Consider the following 27,259-nt stretch of genomic DNA (forward strand, 5'->3'; position numbering starts at 1 on the left):
TATTTTTGGCTTGTTTTGAAGAAAATACTATTTTTCAAATGTACATTACATTGCAGAATAACTTCCATGGGAATTAAAAAATTTACAACTTTTTCCACTTCCTTAGCCTACACTCAGACATGTCCATCCAAGCAAATATGATTTCCAGTGGTCAGGAGTGGTGTTGAGGGTGTGTAGGGCTTAGCTTTCCTTTGCCCGTTCTATCTGAAGACTCAGAGAAGAGAAGGCCTAAGTATCTGGTAACTCATTACACTACTTTGTAAAGCAAGCCTCAGACGTTCACACATTCTTTTAAATCCTGCTGACGAGTACAAAGTTACCTTTCGAATCATGACGTATTTGGAGTGAGAAGATATTTGCCACCCAAACCCTGGCCTTTGCTCCTATTTTCAAAGGGAGGTAAAACTTTAGCAGGTTGAAACTTGTTTCACCTTTATTGTACCAACCCCTCAAATTTGGATAATCACAAGCAGAATTTAGGGAAATACGATCTGCATTCAGCATTACAGTTTTCAGGATGCTTAACACTCACTGTTTTGGTTGGCTCTCTGGCCAACTCAACAGATAAATATGGTAACCAAACGCAGGCCTGCTGCCCGGGGCTCCAGGAGGCAGGTGCTGATGTAAAGGGAAGTGGTTTTATTCAGGGCCGGCCACCGGGAAGATGGAGGACTCTCATCTCAAAGCCCATCTAAGCATCAGGCCTCCTGGCCAGTTTGTACAGCGGAACTGTGGAGAGAGGGGGACTAAGGAATTTCCGGTGACGTGCAGTGTCTCAGCTCAGCTCTCGTGTCATCGTACACTCCCATGGCTCCGTCTGCAGTGTCACTGCTGATATCCGGGAGCGGGACACGCGGGAGTGTTTCTGGTGGTTCTGGCTGGAGTCGCCGATGCCCCGTCTTTTGTGGTCAGGGTCGTTCCTTGGGTGCTGACGTCTACAGAACACTTACAAGGAAATTTTAATACTTGAATCTTCTACGGGTTTGTTAGTACAGCCTATTTTATAGTTACCATCTGATTAGTATACTATGTTTATTTCAATTATGGGTACGATTCCCCACTGTCAGTTCTCCCGCCTTATCTATCGAGCTATTGATGTCTTTGGAATCTTCTGGGGGAATGAAAAACCTGAGCCTGTTGTAAAGTAAAATCTTACACCTTTATAATATATATTATATGTGAGTATATATATTTGCTTTTATGTGCTTTATATTTCCTTTAATATGTATATATAATACATTACATGCATACAATTTTATTTATTTTTTAAAAAACATTTTTAAAATTTATTTTTAGAGAGAGGGAAAGAGTGGGAGAAAGAGGAACATCAATCAGTTGCCTCTTGAGTGCCCCTAACTGGGACCTGACCCACAACCCAGGCATGTGCCCTGACTGGGAATTGAACCAGTGACCTGTGGCTCACAGGCCGGTGCTCAATCCACTGAGCCACCCCAGCCAGTGCAAAAGCAGAGATATATTATTAGAGGTACCTGTTGAGCAGATATAATTTTTCCATCATGAGAAAAATAAGCCATAAAGAGCTTTGAAACAATAAAGGCAAGCATTATAAAGAAGAGATGGTTCAATATAAAATCCCTGCTAATATGCTCTCGGGTCCTTGTGGTATCCATGAAAAACAGACTCACAAACCAATCTCCAGTTCCCTCAGAGAGAGGGGTGTGATGCACCAATGTTTGTTGAAGCCTGCTGCCTGCTTCGGATGGCGCTTGTCTCACCAGAGCTGAGTCAGCGGAAGTGCAAGAGGGCTTGGTAGTCATGCAAACTCCTCCCTGTTCTACCGGTTTGTAGTCTGAGGCAGTTCCATGGTCTAAGACAACTTTAGCTGGAAAGTCCAGAGATTTCTGAACATTAGCAAGTGAGGTGGCAGTTTTGTTGGCTATGGTGATTAAAGAAGTCTGGGAGAGATTCGGAAGCACATGCTGGTGTGCGGCTCCGCCCCGCCAGGGTAACAGAGTACCTCTGACGTAGTAGTCATCGCCATCTGGGATTTCTCCAGGAGGATCCCAGGCTGTTCAGGTGAACATTGATCGCTTGCCCTGGAGTCCCATTTGGCCAAACAGCTTTTTTTTTTTACTTGCTGGTAGGTCTCGGGAAGGAATAGTTCTCCTCTGGGGTCCCCTGGACAGGTTAACAGCATCTGGAGTTGGAGTCCATGTTCCAGTGGGAGCTGAGGGTGAAGCTCTGCCTTTCAGGGCAAAGGTTAGTTGAGTGGGCAATTGGCAGAGCAAGCCCTGTCCCAGCAGAGGGACGGGACCTTCAGGTAAAGAGAGGAAGCTGTGCGATGATTTCAGATCTCCGAGTTGGCATCTAAAGGCTGGAGGGAGGTTTGTTGCTGCATTGTCTCACTACCCGCTATGACCAAGACCGTTGTGGGGTTTTTATTATTTTTTAGTCAATTTGGTGTTTGGTACAGAGTATGTGGCTCCCGTGGCTCCTAAAAGTCAAGCAACTTGCTCCCCCCTGTCAGTTGTATTGGAGGCTCCTGTGGGGAATAATGACTGGTCGGGAGGTGTCTAGAGGAGCCCCTGGGCCCTCCCCTTCATCATCCGAGTCACCATTCCATTCCACCCTCTGCCAATGTGCCCCTTTTAGTCTTTTTTTCTATGCTCATTACTAGGCACCCGAGGCTTTCTGCCTTGGTGACCTGCACCCGGTCTATCATCCTTGCTCCAGTCTTGTCTGTGCATAGGTGAAAAATAAAACTTTGAAGACAATTAACTGAACTAGACATTGAACTAGAGTTTAATGTCTACAACTGTGTATCACAGAGTCTATTGAAATATAATTTCTCCTCCCTAAAAATCACCCTCATTTTAATCAAAAAGCCGAATTAAGACTAATTCATTTACTGCCTTCAGTACAGTTTCAATTTGGCCCAATTATTTGTGTAAAAATAACAAGAATAGCAATTGATAATATAGGCACTCTTGGGTGTGGTTTGCTGGAAGCTGATAAGGAATTTCCAAATTGAGCTTTAATCAGCCCCACGGGGTGGAGAAGCCAGGCCACCCAGTTCCTCAAGTTCTCGAGGTCCCCCCAAATGTCTGGAGGTTCTCACTTGCCATCTCCCAGGAAAACAACCTTTGCTCCTTACCTGGAAAGACCGCTGTGAACCTTATGAATACGAAAGGGGCCAGGCCATTTCTCCAAGGGGATTTTATCAGCTTCAAAGCCAATCTTCATTCCTTAAGGCTTTGCTAACATCCAGAGTCTAGGCATGTCTCTCTCAGACATGACATTCCAGTCATAGTCGCGGCTAATAAAACCATGTTGGAAACTAGTTTTATGTGTCCTATTGGATTTATGCAAATAACCATATCGCCATGGGAATAATAATACTCATTAAGAGTTTCCAAATTCCAGAGGGATTGATCAGGTAAGGAGAAAAATATAAATGCCTCAATATTGCTCATGAAAGTATAATTTACCAAATTGCTTTAAGAAAAAAAAAACAAGTTTGCTTATCTCTGAAAAAAGCTAAATTATCAATATTTTCAACAGAAAGCTACAGAAATTATGATTGGCTTCATTCTGTCCCGTAATTAATTTTTGTTCACCCTCATTATTTGCCAGTATTTCTACAAATCCAGATACTCTGTAGAGTTCTAGTAATCTTCATTCAAGTTCAAAAATTATGACCTGAAAATTTACTCTCAGAAATATGTAATGTAGAATAAGCCAGTCCTTTCCACGGATCTTTCTGAAGATGCAATATTTGTAAATGCATCAGGGTAAAGTATGGACTGTCTCTACGTAACAAAAAAACCAAAAACCAAAACAAAAAAACCCCCAAAAAACAAAACATTAAAATGACACGGTTACAGATTTGGTACAATTTACAAAGGAATTTGCTTTCCTGTAACAACATTTAAGATAACAATTAGAATTGCAAATGAAAGTATATCAGAGTTTGTAGACTCTTGGAGATTTTAATATAATCTCTAGAACACCCATTGTATTAATAAAAACGTGTATACAAATAGAACGTAGTTATTATTTATTTGACAAAACTTCCTATGTAGTTTAAGCATATCAAGTAGGCCTACTTGGTCAAAATTTCCTCTTCCTAAGGAGAAAACAAATCCCTGACATGCTCCAGGGACCCGATGGAATGACCCAAAGCCAATTTCAGGTCAAGAAAAAATCTCAACATTTAAACCCTGGGAAGGTTGTCATATATATTTGACCAAAAGATTATATATTGTAACAAAACAATGTTAAGTTATTTATTTAACCAAAGTGAGAATAAAGATATCAAACATAAATACAGGCTAGCAAAACTGGAACTGACTTCCCAGAGACCCGATTCCTTTTACCAGCAAAGCCTTTAAAGGCGGTTGATGCCTAGAGAGGGCGGTGGGGGGTGGAGTCCCCCAGATAAAGAACTCAGATAAAGAAATTCCTGTAATCCCTGCTGTGGGGTCGGGAAGGGGCTTGGATTTAGAACCCGGGCCCTCGAACTTCTCATCCATTGTACCCCAGTGCCTCTCTGATGCCCTCTCTCTAACTCAGAGTTGACAGACTTAATCAGGAAGAAGGACTGACTGATTGAGGGGCGAGGGGGAGGAGCCCTCGTTAACCCCTGGCTTCAGCCTCCCAGGGTTCTGAGAGAGGAGGGGCCTTGCTAGCTGCCATTTTCCCACACTCTGGGCCAGAGGAATCAGGACAATTAAGGCCGAGTAGCTGGGTGGCTCCAGCCAGAATCCCACAGAGTTCCTCTCTCTGTACTTAAGCAGACAAGGGGACTTAAGACTTAACCTGTTGGAATGTTGTCCTCGCAGCCTTCTGTTCTTCAGGAAGTAGTCTGGATTCTTTCGTTCTTTTCTACCTTTTTTTGTGATCTTTCCTAGGGGTAAGCCACTTTGTTTGCATCACCGTGGTTTTCTGAGCACACTTCCCCACGACATCTGGCCCAGTAGAAGCAGAGTAAATGAAAGCATCTTCAGATATTCTATGTGTCCATGCTCTTCTCCTTGCCAACTTTCTTTTGTTTTGGTATTGGTCCTAACATCTGGGGTAACAGGCTCCATTCTTCCTTGTTTTTGGATTACAGAAATCCCCTTCCGGTGGGAGAGAGTCAGGGTTTCATCCATGGGAGCAGCAATCTTTAAAGAACGGAGTTTATCCAAATGCATTTAAAGGGTTTTTTCACAAATTAAGGACAGAAACACCTCTGGACTTTATGAAAACGATTAGAGGCTCTTCAGAATCCAGAAGAATCTGGAAAAGAATTTCTAAATTTTCTCTTTTAGTTGCCAGAAGGTACCAGTGTATGAAATTAACTTGCCCTTCTATTTCTGTGTCGACTTAAAAATATAGGGTACCTATTATATGTTAGAGAATCAACCCCTTTGTTATCTCAATAGAGGAGAAAAAAGTTCTGAGGAGATGGTGGAACCTCATTCTTAGGAATATAGCTAGAAATTTTCCAGGATCAAGCAGTAAAGTTGTTTGGGACCACTAGGTGGCGATATTACATTATGAAAATGACATCCTTCAATGCCTGGAAGCCTCTTTTTTTTTTCTGACCACTCTCAGGGTACCTCTCCCCCCATTCATTTCTCTTCTCATAGTCTCTACAGGGTTCACCACTTGTTCACTGTCACCTCTCTGGCCAGGCAGTGAGTTTCTGTGAGTGGCATCTGTCTCCACCGCACATCTTTACTCCCTATTTAAGAGCCTGGAACATTGTAAATGCTCAGTAATACATGCTGAATGAGTGAATGAATAAAAAACATATGACATATCTCCTTTCTGCAGGATACGCGTATAATGTAGCAGTAGGAGCTGAGTGGTACAATGTAGGAGCTAGCTACAATGATGAGAAGAAGGAGGGGCATTTGGATGCTACCCGAGCCTGAGTTAGGTTTTGGCATGTGGAGAAGTTTGTGGAAGTGGCCTTTAGCTGGAGGGAAGTGACGTGGGTGGGAAAAGTTTGGGAAACAGGCAAGGAGTGTAGTGTTCCTGTTTGGGATAGGCGAAAGCTGGGACTGGAGAAAGCTTATGACTAGATTGTTCAGGGCCTTGAATGTCAGGCTAGAGAGAGCGGACTAACATTTAGAAAATGTTATTCTAATGGCTGTGAAACTTGAGTTAGAGAGAGATTGGCAAGACCAGTGAGGTCAGTTATCAAAGATGAAAAGTGATCAGGGCCTGGGTTAGGTAGGTGGGGATAAGAATGGAGACAACGGGACATTGTACAAAAGAAGAATTAACAAGCACCTGGAAAGTGGAGAGAGAGGGAGAGGGAGGAGTCAAAGAATTTTCAACCTGATTCAGTTAGGTGCTGTCATTATCAGAAATTGTATCAAAGGAAAAATCAGTTTAAAGAAAGATCAACTTTTGTGCTGGCTGGTGTGGCTCAATGGATAGAGCGTCAGCCTGCGAACCAAAGGGTTGCTGGTTTGATTCCCAGTCAGGGCACATGCCTGGGTTTTGGGCCAGGTCCCCAGTAGGGGGCGTGCAAGAGACAACCAAACATTGCTGTTTCTCTCCCTCCCTTCCCCTCTGTCTATAAATAAATAAATAAAGTCTTTAAAAAAGAAAGAATGGTCAACTTTTGATGTAGTTGGAATTCCCGAACATCAAAACTTTACAATGAAGTTATTGTTATACATGCTTTTCACTTATGGAAATTCAATACAAAAATGAAGCACAGGTGGGAGGGAGTGACAGAGAGAATATAATGCAACTGGTGGGGGCTGTGCCAGCTCCGCCACTCAGTGAAAGTACATCCCAGAGGGAGTGCGAGATGGGGAAGGTGAATTTGCTGTTCCCATTTTGATTTACAATACCATGTGCATTTTATGGGTGACTAATGGCTTATTTGAGGGTAATTTTAGCTATTCACAATCTATTTTAGATCAGAATTTCCCAGCAAGATTTGACATTTTAAAATGCGTGCCAGACACTAGGCTGGGCAGTAGGCAGCTACCAAGAAGACACATCTCAGTCACTGCATGAGAGTTGCCCACAGTCTAACTGGGTAGAAAGATATGGAAGCAGACAATCAGGGCTAGAGACCATGTGGACAGTCAGAGGTGGGTATGGAGAGGGCCAAGTTTGTTGGTGAGTGTGTCAAAGTAGAGGTGGCCCTGGGCCCTGGGGTTGGAGAAGGACCTGAGAGTCAATGTCAGGTACCAGTAGCAAGAAGAGTGAGTGAGATCTCAGAGGGGAGAATACTGAAGAAGGAGAAGATGCACAACAGGGTAAAATACCCTCTGTAGAAGTCAGGAAGAGTCATAAAATTAAGGAATTACCAGAGAGGTAGGAGGAAAACTGAGGTAAGGTGGATGAAGACTGAGAAGAGTACATAATTTTTGTAATTAGGAACACCAGCAGTGACCTTTGAACAGTTTTAGTAGAGTGATGGGGCAGGAAAAGGGGTCCAGAGTGATGGAGGAGGATCTGGAAGCAAAGAGAATACATGCCCCTCCTCCCAGTTACGGCTCCAGTAAAACCAGCCTGGGTATGATCCTGATGAAATTTCCCTGGAGAATTGTTGGGATCCCTGGATTCCACGACCTCTGCCCCTGTATGGTCTGCCCACCGGAAGGGCAGTCCATCACCTTGTACCCTGATCCAGAAATTGGTCTCTCTCTATATGCGCCCTATATTCAAGCTTCAGTGCAAACCAGCTGAGCCACAGATCCCGCTGTGGTTGTTGCATTTTATACTAAACACATCTATATTTTCTTCCATAAGTAAAATCAACATTCCCACGTGACTGCAAATGCTAACTTGCTAATCGCTTCCCTGGAGTTTGCTTCTTGCAATGATCTCATCAGAATTTAGACAAGGCAATATGTAACAGTTTATTCCAGGATGCAGGGAGCTCTGGGGGTTTTTAGTTAATGGCTCCTTATCCTAGTTATATTGTTCTTTGGAAGAGATTTAAATAATAATAAAAAACCCTCCTTTGTATGTTCCCACGTAGTTACCATTTCTGGTGTTCTCTCAGTTCCTTGGTGTACATCAAGACTGGAATGATACGGTATCATTTTCCTCCTGCCTGAAAGACGAACATTTCCTCTAGTGCAGTTTGTCAACGATGAACTCATTCCCCTTCTGTAAGTCTGAGAAAATCTTGATTTTTAACCTTCATTTTTTGGAAGATATTTTTGCTGGGTAAAGAATTGTAGGTTGGCAGTTTTTTCCCCTTTTAATACTTTAAGGCTGTTGCTTCACTGTCTTCTGGTACACTTCTGATGAGAAGACCAATGTCATTCTTATCTTGGTTCCTCTGTATGTAATGTGGGGTTTTTTTTCCCCTGGCCACTTTTAAGATGTTTCTCTTTATCACTGATTTTAAGCAATTTAATCATGATGTGCTTGGTACAAGTTTCTTTGTTTCTTCTGCTTGGGGTTCATTGAGCTTCTTGGATTTGTGGGTTTACAGTTTTCATTAAATGTGAGAAATTTTTACCCATTTTTCTTCAAATGTATTTTCTGTCTTCTACCTCCTTCAGGGATTCCAGTTACACATTTATTAGGCTACTGGAAGTTGTCTTGCAGCTGACGGATGCTCTATTTTTTTGATTTTCCTTTTTGTGTTTTATTTGGGATAGTTTCTATTGCTATGTCTGTTTTCAAGTGTACTAACCCTTTACTCTTTCCTGCACTGTCTACACTGCTGTTAATCCTATCCCATGCATTATATTTTTCATTTCTAGGTGTTTGATTTTGCCTTTTCTATATCTTCCTGTCTCCACTTAACATGCTCTCAAAGTGCTTCTTAAACATACCGAATATAGTTGTAACAACTATTTTAATGTGTTATATGCTAATTCTATCATGTGTGTCATTTCTGGATTGGTTTCTATTGATTTTCCCCTTATGGATCACATTTTCCTGCTTCTTTTCGTGCCTAGTAACTTTTTATTGGATACCACACGTTGTGATATCATTTTGTTGGGTGTTGGATATTTTTGTGTTCCTATAAATATTGTTGAACTTGTTCTGGGATGCAGTTAATTTACTTATAAATATTTTGATCCTTTTAGATGGGGCCAGAGTTTCATTTAGTCTAGAGCTAATTATTCCCCCACATTGAGGCAAAAACCTTTCTCAGTACCTGCCCAGTGCCCCAGTGAATTGGAAGTCTTTCTACTTCAGCTGAAGAAAAGAAGAAGCATCCCTGGTCCTACAGGAGCTTCGAAAACTGTTCCTTTTGATCTTTTTGGGTAGTTCTTTCTCCCGCTTCAACGTACTTTCCTCACACCCAGCGGCTCATCAGCCCTTAGCTGAAGCTGTGCGGGGAGACTCGCTGCAGGTCTCTGAAGCTCTTTCCTCGGGCAGCCCCTTCCTCTCCGATATTCTGTCCTGTGAATTCTGCTGCCTCCTGAACTTCTCAGCTCAGCTGGGGTTTGGGTTGGCCTGGCTCCTTCTCCCTCTCAGAAAGTCACTCCAGGCAGTAATAAGCCAGGGTAGTCAGAGGGCTTACCTGGCTGGTTTTCTGTTTCTCAGGGATCACTGACCTTTGCTGCTTAATGTGTGCAATATCTTTCCGTGTATTTTGTCCAGTGTTTTTGTTTTTCTTAGGAGTGAGGAGAAATCTGCTTTTTGGATCCAATCCAGTCCAAGATGTTGTTACTCCATCTTAGCTGGAAGCAGAAGTGTCTGTTATTCTTTAGGTTTGCGAAACTTTTTGTGGGCCTCTGCAGCCTTTGACTCTGCTGACCCAAGTCACCTCTTCTCAGGTCAGGAAAGGGGCGCTTCCTAAAGAGGCTGAAAGGTCAGGGAGCCACTGTAGAGGAGACGGGGGACTCTGCTTTTCTTTTCTGGCTCTTGTCAAGCCTTTGGATTTTATCTTCGGTCTCAACTTGCTATTTCACATTCCTGTGGCCCTCTCTTCCACTTTGAAACAACACCTCCCAGCTCACTTGGCATCTTGAACTTTTTCACTTGGTTCCCTTGGACCCTGTTTGTGTATTTAGGTCACCAAAAGCTTCTGCATCTCAGGCAAATGAAAGTTTCTGAGTGGCAGTTACAGCCACCAGCATCTGCTTCTGGAGAGAAGCACTAACCCACAGGCACCGTGTTCTGACTTGAAGATGAATTGCAGACCTACTTTTAAAAGGCAATTCCTGAATTTCAAGGGTGAATAAAATACCACTTAACAAAGCATTCCGGCTGGTTAAATTTAGGACAAGAAAAAATCCTGACCCGAGAATATTCTCTGGCTTTGAGCCCAGGGTATTTTTCCTTTTAGAGTGAGTTTGGTACCTTTTCATTCATGTGGAGCTGTTGCCTTCCAGCATTTTATTCTGGGATGGAAGGTCAACAATGATTTCTTGGTGCTGAGTCCAATGGACACTTTTCAGTTATTAAGCTATTTGACCTCTCAGTCGTATTTGACATCATAATCTCCTTCTTAATATGCTCCCTGGCTTTCCTGGTCCCTTGCTAGCCTTTCTTTCCCTGCCTGTCTTTTCAGCTGGAATTCTTCTTGGCCCTTTCCTGAGCCTTTTTCTCACATTAACTATTCTCCTTGGGCTCTCTTATCCATGCCCATGGCTTGGCTGGAAATTCCTAGGTCTTTATTTTTAGCCTAAGTATTCTTTCCTGAACTTCTGGTCAGTATATTCAACCGTTCACTCGACATCTTCACTGACACAGTACACAGGGGATTCAACCCCAGCAGGCTCGCGGTTGAGCTGGTCAAGCCTCCCCCGAGTCCATCCCTTTCTCCCGTGTCCACCATTTCTGGGAAAGGCACTTCTAAACGTTGAATTTCTCAAGCCAGGTATTCCTTGTATTTCATATTTCAGTCCATCCCCGAGTCCTGTTGATTCTACCTCCTTTCATCCCTACGGCTACTACAGTCATTTAGCCAATGTTATCTTTTGCCTGAATTACTGGAAAAGACGTCACCTACCAGCATTTTCTGATTCCAACCCTCATGCTACCCTTCCTCCATCCCGGTCCATTTTTTTTCATATATTAGCCAGAGTGACCTTTCTAAAACATCAATTAAAACCATTTGGGATCTTGCTTAAAATCTTTTGGTGGCTGCCTTGTGATCTGAGAATCAACCCTAAGCCCCTGTAGTAACACACGTATGAAGCCCGTGTGATGTTCACCTCCTTGCATATTACTCCCTCTCTCACACTCTGAGTTCTCTGCCACTGCTTCCCGCTGTTCAGTTCCTAAAATATACAATGCTTCTCTCATCTTCTGACCTTTCCACGTTTGTTCTCTCTGCCTGTAATCCTACCTTCACGAACTCCTTTGATTGGCTAGATAATCCCTTCAGGTCAGACTTGGAGAAGTCTTCTCTACTTCCTGTATCATCTTGGTCTGCTCGGCTCTCCCAGTAACTGAGACGTTACTCCATGTTTCCCCAGGTTCCCGTGTTTCCTCTATGGGAACACTGATCCAGTGTCTCACCAGACTGAAAGCTCCATCGGTTTGCTTCTATATCCCCGGTGCTCAGGCTGAGGCTCAGCACAACACAGGTGCTTAGTTTAGCAAACGTTTGTTGTTAAACAAACGTTTAACATGTTAAACGTTTTGAATGTTAATGTACCAGTAGCCATGGAGGTCTTAGTCCTACTAGTCTGTAGCCTACATACTCTGAGCAAGAGGACTGGTGTAAAAGATGAAATTCTACAGTGGATTTTTTGGCTGGATTCTTATTTCTCCACTGTTCATTTACTACATTAGTAATGTGATCCATTTAATAACTCTGAATCTTAGTTGCCTCATCTCTAAATTCAAATGCTTGAATTTCCTGCATGTAAATAGTGAGGCCAGATAAATTTTTTCCTTTGTTCTTTTCTCAGTTACTAGTAATTTGTGCATTAGTCAGTTATTTTGCGCAATGATTATTCATATTGCTGCATTTATATTTTTCTTACTGATTTGTAAGACTTACATATATATTTCCATATATTTTATAAGTATTTTACATTCATTTTTTAATTTAAAAATCATATTTTTATAGCCATAGAAAAGCTTTTAATATTTTTGATTTTTTCAACCATTTAAAAAGATGAAATCCATTCCTAGTTCACTTGCTGCCCAAAACTAAGCAGTGGGTCAGATTCGGCCTGTAGGCATAGTTTGTCTGCCCCTGCACTACGTTCATTAAAACTGAACCATCTCTGCCTTCCTGGAGTAAGTATGCCTTGACCATGAGTAGACTGCCGGGTTTGATGTGCTGATATTTCACTGGAAATTTTGTGCTCATGTTCATAAGTCAGATTTGATTCAGCAGAGAGTTCAAGCTTGTTATAGAACAGAGCTATATTTTGTTTGGCCTATAGTATATTTTTTATTTTTTGAATGACTAGCCAATATTTAAAAATTGGGAGACGTTACAATAAAAACCAGAGAATCCTGGCTTTTCTTAAAAGAAAAGAAATGTTTCAAAATGGGGAGAATGTGGGGCCAGTTTGGTTACATTTCCACAGATCTTCTCTATGCGTGTTTTCTATTTCACTAATTTCTACTCTTATTTTAATCTTTGACCTTTGGTCTATAGTTTTCTGTTGCTAACCTCATCTGGTTTTTGTCTTTGCCTAGATATACCTAGCACGGACAATTTTTTTTCAGTTTTTCTTTTCTAGGTATAAAACGGTTTAAATTACACTGGCATTATTTGTTTCTTGAAGGTCTTATAGAATTGGCCCCTAAAACTACCTGGGTCGTCCATGATTTTGCCAGGTAGAGTTTTGATTTCCTTTTGTATTTTCTCTATGGTTAGTGAGCTCTTAAAAATTTCGAACTCTTGTATCAATTTTAATAATTAATTCTTTCTAGAAAATCCTCCATTTCCCCCACTCCAGATTTTCAAATTTATAAATAAGGTTGCAATGGTTTTCTCTTATAATTTAAATAATTGCCTTGCTATATTGGGTAGCTTTCTTTTTCCTAAACTTGTGTATTTATAGTTTGTTTGGCTAGAGCTCTATTTTAGTGTGTGTGTGTGTGTGTGTGTGTGTGTGTGTGTGTGTGTGTTTAAGAACCAAGCTTTGGTTTCATTGTTGAGATCTGTTTTCATACACACACACACACACACACAAATTCAACTTTTAACTTTATTATTTCCCTTTAAGATTTTCATATGAATTACTTTGCTCCTCTTCCTCTTCTAACTTTTTGAAACAAATCTTTAGTTTAAAATCATTTTCCTTCTTGAACTTTCCGTTCTGCCCCATCGATCCCGTTTGTCATCTTTTTGGCGCTGCATTATTATAATGCTGTTCCACAACTGGTAGTCCTAGTCCCCTTTGTTATTGTTTCTATTTTTTATTGCTTCTAGGGAGGGAGGAAGGGGAGAGAGAGGGAGGGAGGGAAGAGAAAGAGAAGGAGGGAGCCACCCGTGTGAGAGAGAAGCACCGACTGGCTGCCGTTTCACACATGCCCACTTTGTGACCTTCCGGTAACTATAGGACGGCACTCCAACCAACTACGCCACGCCAGCCAGGGCTGTTGCTATTTTTCAAAATTTGTTTGGCTGTTGGGCCAGATGATATCTAATGTCACGAAGATTCCTTAATAGCTAAGGTGAAAATGCACCTAAATAAATCCCGTTTGTCCCTTCCCTTGAAACCAAATGAGTCATTATTCTTCTAGATACAGAGGCAGTCTTAAAAATGCCTATAATCAATCTTTGTATGTGAAGGTGGTGTATCTATGGAATGTATTTAAGTGTATTTTTTGTGTTTGCCTGTGTGGTATGTTATGTGTCTATGTGCTTGTGTATGTGTGTAGATATATGTACAGTATGTGGTATGTGTTTATATGGAAAGTGTTATGGGGTATGTGTGCAGTGTGTGTTTGTATTGTGTATATCATACGCTTATGCATGTGTGAGGGGTGTGAGGTGTTGAGGAGACACTGAGGGTCAAGGTCAGAGGGTGCTAGAGTGCTCAGGGTCCGTCAGAAAACCAGGCTTGGTCCTCAAGCTCCTCTGCCTCGTTGGGGAAAGCAGGGCCATGGCTGTGACCCTTTCTAGATGTTCCCTGTGGACAGCAGTATGAGTCAATAGGACTAGTCTCTCCTGCAATGGCACTACACGGGCTCCCACTGACTTTTGTCCTGAGAACAGGGTGACCTGCCCCTTTAAGAGAAGCTTTCAGTGTTCTACTAAGCAAGGGGCTTTAATGTTGGTGGTAAAGCTGGTGAAGGTGGTGCCACCACAGAGGTCAGATCAGGATCAGAGTGGCATTGGGGTCTTCCCACTAAATAAGTTAGTTTCTGAATGAGGCGGAATGAGTTGGGAGGGAAATTGCAAGGCAGTGGGACCTTTGTCCTGAGTGGGGGTGAGGTGCCCAGTGTGGTCCGCAGTCTTTTTTCCCTTAGGCCATATACAGATAGGGCAACTCTGCCCAGCTCTCCTGCTGGGTCCCCCCTTCCTGAGGGCACATCTGTAGGTTGCTCCCAGATTCCTCAGTCCAAGGGGGTCTTCCCTGGTGTGGGCTGTACAGTGGTCCCTGGCAGAGCTGTGAAGGGAGACACTGTCACCTTGGGCACACCAGTCTTCCCTTCCCGGTGGACCTCCTAATTCCTACAGGGAGAGAATGCTCCCTCTTAGGGGGCATCCTCAGGCCATGCCTAACTATGCTCCTGGTTTGCTCCTGCAGGTCTACAGTGCCTCCAGCCTCAGCGTGCTGTCTGCCTGCTGTCCCGTGGCTAGAGCCTAAGGATGTCCGTTTTCCCCGGCTGGACGGAGTGGCAGATCCAGGATACCTCCCTGTGCAGAGAGGATGCTCGGACTCGCACTTCCCCAGCGAGGAGGAGGGTCAGGCACACTCAGTCTAGGGCGCAGGGAGTCCATCTGCCACTGGGTTGGGGCGAAAGGCAGTGCTCGTGGTGTGGGGCTTGGGGAAAGGTCAGGGCGGGGTGAATCCTCTCAAAGTGCCTGGATTCAAACAGTTCACTGGCCTGTATGTGACTTATTTGCACTTTACCACTAGTTTGCTGATTTCAGGGCTCCTTCTCCAGTTTCTGCTCCCTGTGGTGGCCAGCTGGCCCTGTGACATCTAGTGTCCTTACCTGCATCAGGAAAGCAGGTCTGCTCCCTCCACTTGCCGTTGGCCGTGGGGCAGGCATGAAGGCCAAGGAAGAACAGACGGAGGATGGTCTTGGGAGCAGGTGGACCTGGGTTCAAACTTCGACTCTGCCAACCTGGGACAAGCTACCCTCTCTCTCTGCCCAAGGTTCAGATACATTCCTGGTAAACTGGGGCCATTGCTGTGAAGGGTTACTGTGAAGATTAAATGAGAAGATCGCCCAGCTTAGCCCCTGGCACCTGTTACTCAATCTGTATAACTTTTCTCCCCACGTTCTCTCTCATATTCCCCAACCCTGGCCTGAGTGGACCAGTGAACCACAGATACCATTTGGAAACTTCTGACACGTCCCATTTTTAGACTTTCGTAAGACCAGCTGCTGTCCCTCCTCCTGCGGCAACAGTCAGAGATCCGCAGAGGAGGTGTCCTGGCGCAGAACTGCTCCCAGGAGGCGTTCCACGAATGTTTCCGACAAAGCACAGTGGGAGCTGACCTTCCTTCCAGCTCTGCCTCCTTTCACCAGGCTCTGGAGAGTGAAAGCACTTACTCTCTCTGTGTACTGTTCATTTCTGTCCCCGTAGTTGCTGGGAGCCTGTCTGCCTGTCCCCCGGCACCAGGCTGCTAATGGGGGACCATGAGGCTGGCTGGAGCAAACTGCTCCAGTCTGGACCTGTGCCAGACTGTTCTCATCCAAGAGGAGGCTGGAGAGGGAGGTGGAGAGGCCAGGGTTTGGGATGGGGTTGCAGCCTGGTGGGTGGGCCCATCCGAGTGTAGAGGACACTTTCTCAAAGGCCCCTGGGCCAGGAGGGTGCTCCTTTGCCCTTGCTCAGGTCCAGTGATTACAGGTCTGAGCTTCAAAGCATGTTATAAACCTGGCTAATTGCTGGCCTGGGGGAACTGGACGAGCAGGCCAAGTGTGGTCCGGTGGGTAGCCCAGGGGCCACGCCTCTCCTGGGGGTGGCCCTTCAGCCTGGAGCAGTCCTAGAGCCAGGAGCCCTGGGCCTGGCTGCCCGTCCTGCAGCCTTCTGGGGACGACTGCCACCCAGGCCTCGGTGGCCGCTCTCGCAGTTGGGGCGCCACCGCTTCGCTGCCTCAGGACCGGCGTCTGCTCGGTCAGGTGGAAACCTCTTCATTCAAACCCGCACGAGCCAATCAGGACCTGGCGCGCCAGCCCGTTCAAACGCTCGCTTAAGCCGGCCTCGGGCTCCCGCCTCTGAGCCACAACCTGCTGCCTCGGTTACCGTGGAGCAACACAGACGCCTCGGGTTACAGGCTCTCCAACAGGCTCAAAGTGGGGCGGCTATGGAGCACTCCCGGCACCGCGTCTCCCTTGCGAGCCGGCGTGTCCATCCCGGCTTGTCCTTCTACCTCACCACCTTTGGTAAGTGCCCGCTGCGACTACCTGCCAGGGCTGCTGCCCCTTGCTCTCAGGGCCCAGATAGGGTGCCCACACCGTGCTAGGTGAGTCTGGGAACAGCCGATCCCAACGTTTGGGACAGCTTCTCTGGCCCCTTCCCCCTAGGGTAGCCCCAGGAACAGGCTCAGGCTGAGCTCAGGCGGAGCAAGCTGCTGGGCACCACCTGCTGCCTGGCCACTGGTGCCAAGTGCATTTGGTTCTGCCTCACTTGGCTGGAATAATCCCGCCCCAGTTAATCTTTCAGATGAGTTTCCCATTAGCAAGCAGCTCAGGGTTTAATCAAGGCCTTGTTACTACATTTCCTTTCCTTTGGCACAAAGACAAGGCAGCTGCCAGGTCAGCCCAGGTGGCAACGGCTCCTTGTGGGCTCACCTGGGAAGCTACAGGGTGACTGCTTTGGTGGAGAGCTGACCCGCAGCAGAGGTGGCAGAATCATCTCCTCCAGGAGTGACCAGGCTCTCCTGAGGTTCACAGTGCTGCCCTGGGGGCTTGAGCCGGAAAGAAATGGGCAGTAGGCTCCTGCTCCCCAGCTCCCTCCCCCTGCCCCCACAAAGCTGAGCAGCAGCTGCCCCACGGCCTGGACAAACCTAGCCTTCCACGTAGCTATAGTAAAGATACCAGTCCTGTCCTAGAATACAGCCCTTCACAGTTTTCTTTTGGTTTTCTCATTGGCTCTGCAGCTACCTGTGGGGGCTGGGGGCTGGGGGGCTGTTGTATTTCCTCTATGAAGTCTTGAGATCCAGAGAGGTCTTCTAGTGAGCCAGTGTCAGAGTTGGTACCGGGGTTCAAGCTTTCTGAGTCAATCTGTCTGCTATAATTTTTTTCAACTCTTACACTGTTTTCTTTAGGAGGTTTGGGGCAGTTACGGCCACATGACTGGACTTTGCTCAGAATTCAAAGACGGAGCACCCGAGGAGTCGGGCCCTTCCTGGGTTCCGCTCTCCCACTCTCTGGCTGCCTCTGTGGGTCCTCGGAGAGGCTCCTCTCAACCCGCGTTTTCCCCTAGGGGCAGAGGAGGTGGTGGAAAAGCATGGCCTGGCCCTGGAAGTGGCCCGTGGTCTGGCACCCGACTCCATCGGTCCTGTTGGTAGGGGATAATGAGAGTAACTTACTAGCCACCATTGTCGCGCACTCCCCATGTGCCATGCCTTGTGCCAAATGCTTTACCTGCACTGCTTCGCCTAGTTCCTCGGACCCTTGCAGGCAAACGCTGTTAGTGCCTCTGGGATGTGGGCCTGTACCAGACAAGGGGGGTGTCCAGGATGATCAGAGTTGGTGGTGCTGGAGTGGGCTAAAGAGTGTCAGAGGGCTGCAAGCCCTGTTACTTTAGCCGTGTCCTGATTAAAACACGTTTCATTGTTTTTTCTCCTGTGTTATCATGGAAAGATGTATTCATTATTGAAACCTTCGTGAAAAGAATCACCTGTAATCTGACTCCCCAGAAAAGACCATTGTTAACAGTTTGGGTTACGTCCTTCCAGACTTATTTCTGTGTGTGTATGGGGAATGTTGTGTCTAATTTTAACAAAATTGAGATCATATTGTAAATACAGTTCTGCAACTCATTTCCTTTCCTTACCGGTACAATGTGACTATTTACTTGCATCAGTCCGCAAGCTTCTATTGAATTAACCTCCCAGCTGGATCTAGACAGTAGGAGAGGGTCTAGCCCAGCAGGAGGGGTGCCCGACCCAGCCAAGGCCCCAGGGCCGGGTGGGATGAGTATCAGGGAAGGCTGCTGCTTGATCTTGTGTCCAGCAGGCAGGCACGAACTTGGTGGGGTGGGGAGCCTCTTGCTCTTTGTATAGGCTCCTCTCAGATCTCTCCCAGGACACTGATTGACACTGGAAAAGTTCTCTGCCATTTCCTCAATTAACTGTTTCCTTGACAAAAGCCATGTTTTTCCGGGCGGCTTGACTTTCTTTATGTGTTGAGTGATCTTTGCTTGTCTGTTCATGAATGAAGATTCTTATAGTGGCTACTAATCTGGCCAACTATCAGAAGTACCATACCTGGGGAGCCTGTTAAAAAGAAAACAGCAAAAACAACACAGCCCTGGCTGGTGTGGCTCAGTGGACTGAGCTCTGGCTTGCAAACTAAAGGGTCGCAGGTTTGATTCCCAGTCAGGGCGCATACCTGGGTTTTGGGCCAGGTCCCTAGTAGGGGGCACTCAAGAGGCAACCACACATTGATGTTTCTCTCCCTCTTCCTCCCTCTCTTCCCATCTCTAAAAATAAATAAATAAAGTCTTAAACACACACACACACAACACAGATTCCTAGGATCTTCTCCCAGAAATCCCTGTTTAATAGGTCTAGGGCAAAGCCTGAGAATCGATAATTTAAGAAGCCACAGAAGTATTTTGGCGATCAGCTAGGTTTGGAAGCTATGGATTGGGAGCCAGTTCTGGTCACCAACATAGACTCCCTTAGCAGGAAGGTCTTTGCTAAGTTTTCTTCAGTTCATTGGTCTTTATCTAGCATGGAGGTAGCTCCCAGCCTTCAGCAACAGGCTTTGCCCTGGAAGAACCAGATGGAGGTACTGCCTAGCTGTTAGTTTCCTGAGCACAAACATTTAAAGGGAGCTCAATTTCCAGCATCTCTGACACTATAGAGACAAATTGTTTTGACCAGAATTCTTTTCAGGGTGAGTACTTGAGGGCGTAAGTTGTGGTTTATATATATATTGTGTGCGTGGACACACATGAGCACAAACCCTTGTCCCCCAAACAGGGGCATGTTCAAGTAACATTAGGTGGCCATACACTGCCTTCTAAGGGGGTGACCTGGCTTTGGTGGGGGGGGAGGGCAGTATTTGTAGACTGGGGTTAGAACCCATCTACTCCAGAGGGATTTTTATTTATGAGAAAATGTAATTTGAAGAAATCATCATAGGTGTGTATAAGTGCTAAAACCCCAATAGTTTTATGGAGATATAACTTACACACATACAATTAACTTATTGAAAGTGTACAATGAAATGGTTTTGGTATAGTCACAGAGTCGTGTAACCATTACCATAGGCAGATTTAGAACGTTTTTATCTTTTCAAAAGGAAACATTGTACTGTTCAGCATATTACCCCTGGTGTCCAGTCCCCTTCTCCTCCAGTCCTAGCCAATCACTAATCTACTTTCTGCATCTACATATGTGCTTATTCTGGACATTTGAAATCCATACAAATGGAATCACATGTGGTTTTTTTGTGACTGGCTTCTTTCACGCGGTGTGATGTTTTTAAGGTTCACTTGTGTTGGAGCATGTGTCAGCAGGTATTCATTTTTTATGTTTGAACAACATTCCATTCTATGGATAAACCACGTTTTGTTTATTCGTTCATGAAGTTGACGAACACTTGGATTGTTTTTGTATTTTTGGCTGTTATGAATAATGCTCTGCTATGGACATTCATGGACAAGATTTTGTGTGGGCAAATGTTTCCAATTCTCTTGGGTACAGACCTAGGAGTAGAATTTCTAGATCAAATAGTAACATGAAGTTCAACTGTTTGAGGAAATGTACCATTTTACAGCTTCATCAGCAGTGTATGAGAGTTTTGAATTTCACCAACACTTATTATTATCTGACTTTGATTCTAGCCATCCTGTGGGTGTGGAGTGGTATCTCCTTGTGATTTTGATTTGCCTTCCCTGATGATCAGTGATATTGACCAGTTTTCACGTGCTTATTGGTTATTTGCACATCTTCTTTAGAGAAAAGTCTATTGAGATCCTTTGCCCATTTTTAAATTAGGCTATTTGTCTTCTTATTGTTGAATTTTAAGAGCTCTTTATAGATTCTAGATACAAGTCCCCTATCCAGAAGCCTCCTCTTTGATAAGTAGCTTTTTTCTTTTTATCATTCAGTTTGAAATATTTTTTAATTTTCATAGTCATATTCTGTGTGTACTTGAAGGGATCTGCAGTGGCTGGGTGCAGGGTTCTTTGTAGATGTCAGATTTAGGTCAAGTTTGCAAGTTATGTTCTTCAAATATTCTATTTCCTTGCTTATTTTCCCCATTTGTTCTACCAGTCACCAAGAGAACCATGTTAAGATTCTTATTATATATGTGAATTTGTCTATTTTTCATTGTAGTTCTGTCAGTTTTTCCTTTATATATTTTGGAGAAATATTAAGAGCACACAATTTAGAAATATTATCTTTCTGGTGAATTGAGGCTTTTATTATTATGAATTCTTTTATGGTTATGAAATCTTTTTTTACTTCTAGTGGAGATAAACTCTACTTTCACTGCCCTGGCTGGTGTAGCTCAGTGGATTGAGCGCGGGCCTGCGAACCAGAGGATCGCGGTTCGATTCCCAGTCAGGGCACATACCTGGGTTGCAGGCCAGTTCCCAGCAGGGGACTGATGAGAGGCAACCATACATTTTTATTTCTCTCCCTCTCTCCTTCCCTTCCCCTCAAAAGATACATAAATAAAATCTTTGAAAAAAAATTCTACTTTTACTGACATTAACATAGCCACTCAGCTTTCTTTTGGTTCATAATTGCTTGGCAGATCTTTTTCCATCCTATTTCTTTCAATCTTTCTGTTTCTCTGCATTTTTGGTGTGCTGTGTCTATTATAAGTGGTAGATACAGAGTTGGTGTTTTTCTTCTTACTGCAGACCTGGGATGCTATCTTCCTTCAGAAAGATCTTTATTTACTTCTGTCAGGTGCTTGAGGCCGCTAGCAATCTGGAATAATCTTAATTGAATGTTAAGGACTGAGATTGTTTGAAGTTGAGCTGCAGTCCCCTGAGAAACTGTGTCTCATCATGGTTAACTCCATTCCTAAGGAGCAACCCTTTAGGGTTCCATTTAAAAGGCTGGGGCTCAAAAGGACCTGCCCCTGCGTAGTCCCTAATCTCCAACTCCTTCCTATTCCTTGAGTCGCAAGAGGCAGAGAGAAACTGATCAGCTTCTCAGCCTTTCAGTCACCTCTCTAGAATTTGAAAACAGTCTCAGGAGAAAATTAGTTCAGGAAATCATTAAGCTTAATTCCACAGACCACCATTCCCCCAGATCTTACTTTGTAGTTCTTCTCTATCTTGTTGCATCTTCAAGAAGCTGCTTTTAAATATTTTTGTCTAGTTTTTCTTGATGTCCTCAGTGGGTCTGTCATTCCAAAAATAGAACTACCTTTCATATGTTTTCTAATATTTCTTAGTTGTTTTTTTCTTTTTCTCTTTTTTCTCCTTTCTTTCCTTCCTTCCATCATTTCAGTGGGAGTGCCTTCTATTTGACAGGTCCTTCAGATATACTAGTCCTCAGTTTTACAACAAACTCATTAGAACTGTATTATTATTATTCTTTCCATTGTACAGATGAGGAAATGAAGATGTAGTGATTAAGAATCATCAGTGGTGGCTCTAGATTCAAACGATGTCTAACTCCAAAACTCATGCTTTGCTCACAGTTCAATGTTTCCTCTCTTTTTGAAAATTATATTTTATTGATTATCCTTTTATAGTTGTCCTGATTTTTCCCCTTTTGCTCCCCTCTACCTAGCACACCCACTCTCTCAGACAATTTCCCTACCATTGTTCGTGTCCATGGGTCCTGGTATAAGGTCTTTGGCTACTCCATTTCCTATACTGTACTTTTCATCCCCATGGCTATTCTGCAACTACCTATTGGTGCTTCTTAATCCCCTCACCTCTTTACCCATTTTCCCCCACCTCCTCCCACCTGGCAACCATCAAAACACAATCTGTATCCAAGATTCTGTATCGTTTCTTATTTGCTTAGTTTGTTTTTTAGATTTAATTGCTGATAGATTTGTATTTGTTGCCATTTTATTCTTCATAGTTTTGATTTTTTTCTCAGATAAGTCCCTTTAATATTTCATATAATAATGGTTTGGTGATGATAAACTCCTTTAGTTTTTTCTTGTTTGGGAAGCTCTTTATCTGCCCTGTGATTCTAAATGATAACTCTGTTGGGTAGAGCAATCTTGTCTGTAGGTCTCTGATTTTCATGACTGAATATTTCTTGCCAATCCCTTCTACCCTGAAAAGTTTCTTTTGAGAAATCAGCTGACAGTCTTATGGGAACTCCCCTGTAGCTAACTAACTTCTCTCGCTACTTTTAAAATTCTCTCTTTATCTTTTACCTTTGGCATTTTAATTATGTTGTGTCTTGGAGTGGGCCTTCTTGCATTCATCTTGTTTGGACTCTCTGTGCTTCCTGGACTTGCATGTCTATTTCCTTCACCAAATTAGGTAAGTTTTCTTTCACTATATTTTCAATTTCTTGCTATTTCTCTTCTTCTGGCATGTGGGAGGAACTCCATCTAGCAGAGATCTTCCCATTTGCCATGGATGAGAAATAAATCATCCTAGACATAATCTTGTTGTTCTTGCAGGAAAGGGGGTGGTGATTCCCTTTAGTGGAGAATGCCCCAAGCCCTTCTCCCAAACAGCTTTTGTTGGGATTGGTGTGAATAGGTATATACATGGATATCTCATCAATCAATGTCAAAAGGCTATAGTCATACAAAAACAAGTTTTATCTATAGGTAACAATTGAAGGAACACAGAGGTTTGTCATAGGTCAGGGTCTGTTAGTCATACTAACACCAGAGGGTCTTTAAGACATGTTTCATGAGATAAGGAGTTTACTTCTTCTGCCTTGAACTTGAACATCCAGTTTATATCAACAGAGCCATACAAAACAAAGCAGAGCAAGCTTCAAAGGATACAATGTATATTCTTACTCTGGCCACTTTTACCCCTCGGAGCCATCTGTTCCAGTACAAGGTTGCAGCTGCCTCTGGTATAGTTCCCAGGCTAAGTCAGATGGGGAGAGCAAAGCAGCCAAGAGACCAGGAGACTTTACAGAAAGACTGAGGACTCAGGCTATGACAAGGCCAAGAGGTGAGGTTCTTTCTGCCTCTTCTCTGAAGAAGACCCGTAAGTCCTTCCCTGATGGCCCACTGCAACTGTGCCTGTCTTAGGTTGCCCCTCCTTCAGAGTCTTACCCAGTACTGGCTAACTAGTCATCCGCCCAGACCAAGCAGGGAGAAGTGATTGAGGCAGGGGCTGTGCTCCTGCCAGGAGGAAATTTTCTGTCTCCTTAGTGGCTCATGTTCCCAAGGCCTTTTCATTCAGCTCTAGCTGTGGGACAAAAGGCTACAGTCCCTAAAACTAGGCAGGATGGCTCCCAAGACTGGCACCCCTGTTATGCAAATGTTGGACCTCTTGAAGTTGTTCCAGAGGCTGCTTATACTACCCTCATTCTTTTTGGATTCTTTTTTCTTCTTGTTGTTCTGATTGGTTGTTTTTGCTTCCTTATGTTCCATACCATTGATTTGATTCTCAGCTTTGTTCACTCTACTGTTGTTTCCCTGTAAATTGTTCTTCTTTTCCATTAGTGTATATTTCATTTCTGACTGGATCTTTTTTTTTATTATTGAGGTCCTCACTAAGTTCTTTGAGCATCCTTATAACCAGTGTTTTGAACTCTGCATCTGATAGATTGCTTATCTCCATTTTATTTAGCTCTTTTTCTGGAGTTTTGACTTGTTCTTTCATTTGGGCCATGTTTCTCTTTCTGTTCATTTGGGAGCCTCCCTGAGTTTGTTTCTGTGCATTAGGTAGAGTTGCTCTGACTCTATGTCATGGTAGTGTGCTTTAATGTAGTAGGTGTTCTGTAGGGTCCAGTGGCATAGCCTTCCCTATCACCCAAGCTGGGCACTTGAGGTACATTCTTTGTCTGGGTGCACATTCCTCTTGTAGATGAGCCTTGGTTGCTGTTAGCAGATCAATGGGAAGAATTTTCCCAGGCTAGTCAGCTGCATGGACTACCTATGACCACTGACCACCAACTTCCACCCTCCATGGAGGATCAGCTGTGCAGGGGCAGGGTGGTGATGCTCTGATGTGGTCTGTAGCTCTCTACTGGGTATGCTGGCCCTGGGGTTTCCCAGGTGGTACAGGCCCAGGTCAGCCCCCACCTGTGTTTTTCCCTGGGAACCCTGCTTGAGCTAAAAAGCAATCTGAGATTGCTGCTACTCGTGCTGGGCTTAGAGATTCTCAGCACAAGCTGAGAATTTAGGCTGGCTGCTACTAGTGCTTGGCCTGGGGCTCACAGAGGCCAGCTGTTGCTTGTTTGAGAGGATTTAGGTAATTGTGAAGCATGAGCCAAGATCAGCCATTGATATGGAAATGCGGCTTGGGTGGGCCAGTAAGTTGGGTGGGAAGAATCTCCGGGGATCTCCAAGGCAAGTCAAGCAGGGTTTGCCAGGTTGATGGAGTCTCAAATACAGCACCAATTTACTGGCTCTTTGGAGGGAGGGTTTAATAAAGGGGCAATGACCTCTGCTCGCCTTGATGCCAGACACTTCAGTTTCTCCCTGTCTACCACTGGTGCCTTTCAAGCTGCTACCCCGGTGCTGGAGGTGAGGGAGTAAGTCTGAGTAGGTGAGTCTGTGTGTGGGTTCTTTAACAGCAACTACCTGTGGCTCCAGCAGTTTCTTCCATGGACTCAATCCCCGCTGGTTTTGCAGCTACAGGTTGTGGGGACTTATCTTTCTAGCACTAGAACCCTGGGCTTTGGGGTCTGGTGTGGGCGGGACTCCCCACTCTTGAGATATCCCTCCTGAATTTTTACTCACCACACGTGGGTGTGGGACCAGCCCGTTCCATGTCTGTGCCCCTCCTACCAGTTTGGATGGATGTGGTTTCTTTAATTCTGTAGTTGTCAAACTTCCATTGAACTTGTTTTCTGACAGTTCTGGTGATGGTTGTTCTATATTTTAGTTGTAATTTTGATGTATTTGTGTGAAGAGGTGAGCCATGTCTGCTTACACTGCCGTCTTGACCAGAAGTCCTATGCTTCCTCTCTTGTGTTTTCCATATTAAACTTGTTCCTCTGGGACTTTATTTGACAGGGAAAACATGCCACAAATATGGAACATAATAAAGGAATTATTGACTTCATTGTGTGACTTGAATCTATATACAAGCACATAACAGCCACTCATCATTATAAAATAACATTTGACTATGGAAAAAAGGCTAATAAAAGTAACAAGGATGCTGAGTAATTTATAAAATGTGGTAAAACTGACAATTTGGAATTAAAATGATAGGACTTTATATATGTGGTTAAAAATTAAAATCTAAAGGAAAATTGTGAAAGGCAGAGTAATGTGAATTTTCATATATTATAGTACTGTACACAAATCTATAGAAAAGAAAACTGTTTTGGCTCTGGCTGATGTGGTTCAGTGGATTGCGGGCTGGCCTGAACACTGAAAGGTCACTAGTTCGATTCCCAGTCAGGGCATATGCCTGGGTTGTGGGCCCAGTCACCAGTTTGGGCATGTGAGAGGCAACTGATCGATCCATGTATCTCTTGCACATTGATGTTTCTTTCCCTCTGTTTTTCCCTCCCTCCCCCTCTTTCTAAAAATAAGTAAATAAAAATCTTTTTTAAAAGCAGTGTTCTTTAAAAAGAAAAAGAAAGAACACCTTTTGTTCCACAGGTGAAGAATTTTCATGAATGTGCCGGGATGTCCTTGGGTTAATATGGGACAGTTTCAGGTTTTGCAGTTATAGTGGTAACAAATAGTATGGTTTGAATCTATCAAAATTTTTTACTAGTTTATTATTACTTAAAAAATTTTATTGTTGACCCCACTGCAGATGTTCCCATTCCCATTTTTCTCTCTCTGTCCCCCTCCTTCCAGCCCCCACTTCCTCTTCCCTCTGGTCGTCACCACATTGTTGTCTGTTGTTGTGGGTTATACATCAAAATTCTTATTATTAAGAAAACCAAGAACAGGAAGGCTTCTAAAACTGTATTTTCTTGACAAATTCTAAAATTGAAAAATTGCCTCAGAATCGAGATCAGAATGATGTTGCCCCACCGTGCAGGCGACGTGGGTTTATATTAGTTATCTGTTGCTTCCTAACAAATTATCCCACTGTCTATTAGCTTTAAAAAACCAAGTGAGATACATTTATTATCTCACTGTTTCTGTGATTCAGGAATTTGGGAATGGCTTAGCTGGGTGGATTCTGCTCAGGATCGCTCAGGGGGGTTGTAGTCAAGATGTCAGCTGGCCTGGGCTGGCCAGAGAGTTCTGTCCCCGAAAGGAGCAGCAGCTGGGGAAACCACAGTAATATCGGGTTTCAAAGGAAGCAGAGAGTCAGGTGAAAGTGGTTGAACTGACCCATCGCGATTTCCATCCCCCGCAGCAGCTGCCCGCTCGCTTTTGCTCTGCGGGTCCCCTTCTGCCAGCGGGCACCATCAAAAGCCAGGGCTGCTCCTCTAATGGAACTCAGTATTCCCCCTCTTCAAAACAACAGACACTTGAAGTTCTCCAGGGCTACATCCCAGTAGCCACGTGGCTCCCAGTTCCCCACACCGACCGAGGCAGCCTACCCACCCTTTCCCCCTTACAGGGCGGAAAGTGCAATCAATGAATATGCACGACCCTTTTGGAGCCTTAATCAGGTGGCTGTTTGGTTGGGTGGCTGGGGCCCATGGAGAGAAGGATGCCTGGCAGCTGGCTAGGCTCCCTCCCTCCTTCCTGCAAACACAACTCAAGGTATAGGCTTGTCTCCACAAATGCATGGAGGGAGGGGCTGGCCAGTTCCACACAGACCCAGCCTCCTTAGTACATTTGTCCTGAAATTATTCCCCGAAATTATCCCCCCATTCTGTGCCTTTCAACACAGGGCAGGCTTTTGTGTGTGGTGTGTGTTTTTAAGATATATATTTTTAGAGACAGGAAGGAAGGGAGAAAGAGAGGGAAACATCAATATGTAGTTGCATCTCAAGTTCCCCTTACTGGG

At 44.2% G+C, this 27,259-nt stretch overlaps 1 protein-coding gene across 3 annotated transcripts in view; it reads left to right on the forward strand.

Annotated features, from left to right (window-relative positions):
- The first annotated feature begins 16,254 nt into the window (after nt 1-16,254).
- The window catches only part of RGS3 (regulator of G protein signaling 3), a 118,044-nt gene continuing 107,039 nt past the window's right edge, over nt 16,255-27,259 (forward strand). Inside the window, exon 1 of one of the 3 annotated variants that reach the window (XM_037059098.1) lies at nt 16,255-16,419. In XM_037059098.1, coding sequence (XP_036914993.1) covers nt 16,341-16,419 — 79 coding nt within the window. In that variant the 5' untranslated portion in view covers nt 16,255-16,340. The remainder of the gene's footprint in view (nt 16,420-27,259) is intronic. The other 2 variants (XM_037059095.1, XM_037059096.1) reach the window with 2 other exon arrangements.

Source organism: Sturnira hondurensis, unplaced genomic scaffold (genome assembly GCF_014824575.4).
Source record: "Sturnira hondurensis isolate 20B ecotype Veracruz unplaced genomic scaffold, ASM1482457v3 Scaffold0010448, whole genome shotgun sequence".
In the NCBI taxonomy this organism is placed as follows: domain Eukaryota; kingdom Metazoa; phylum Chordata; class Mammalia; order Chiroptera; family Phyllostomidae; genus Sturnira; species Sturnira hondurensis.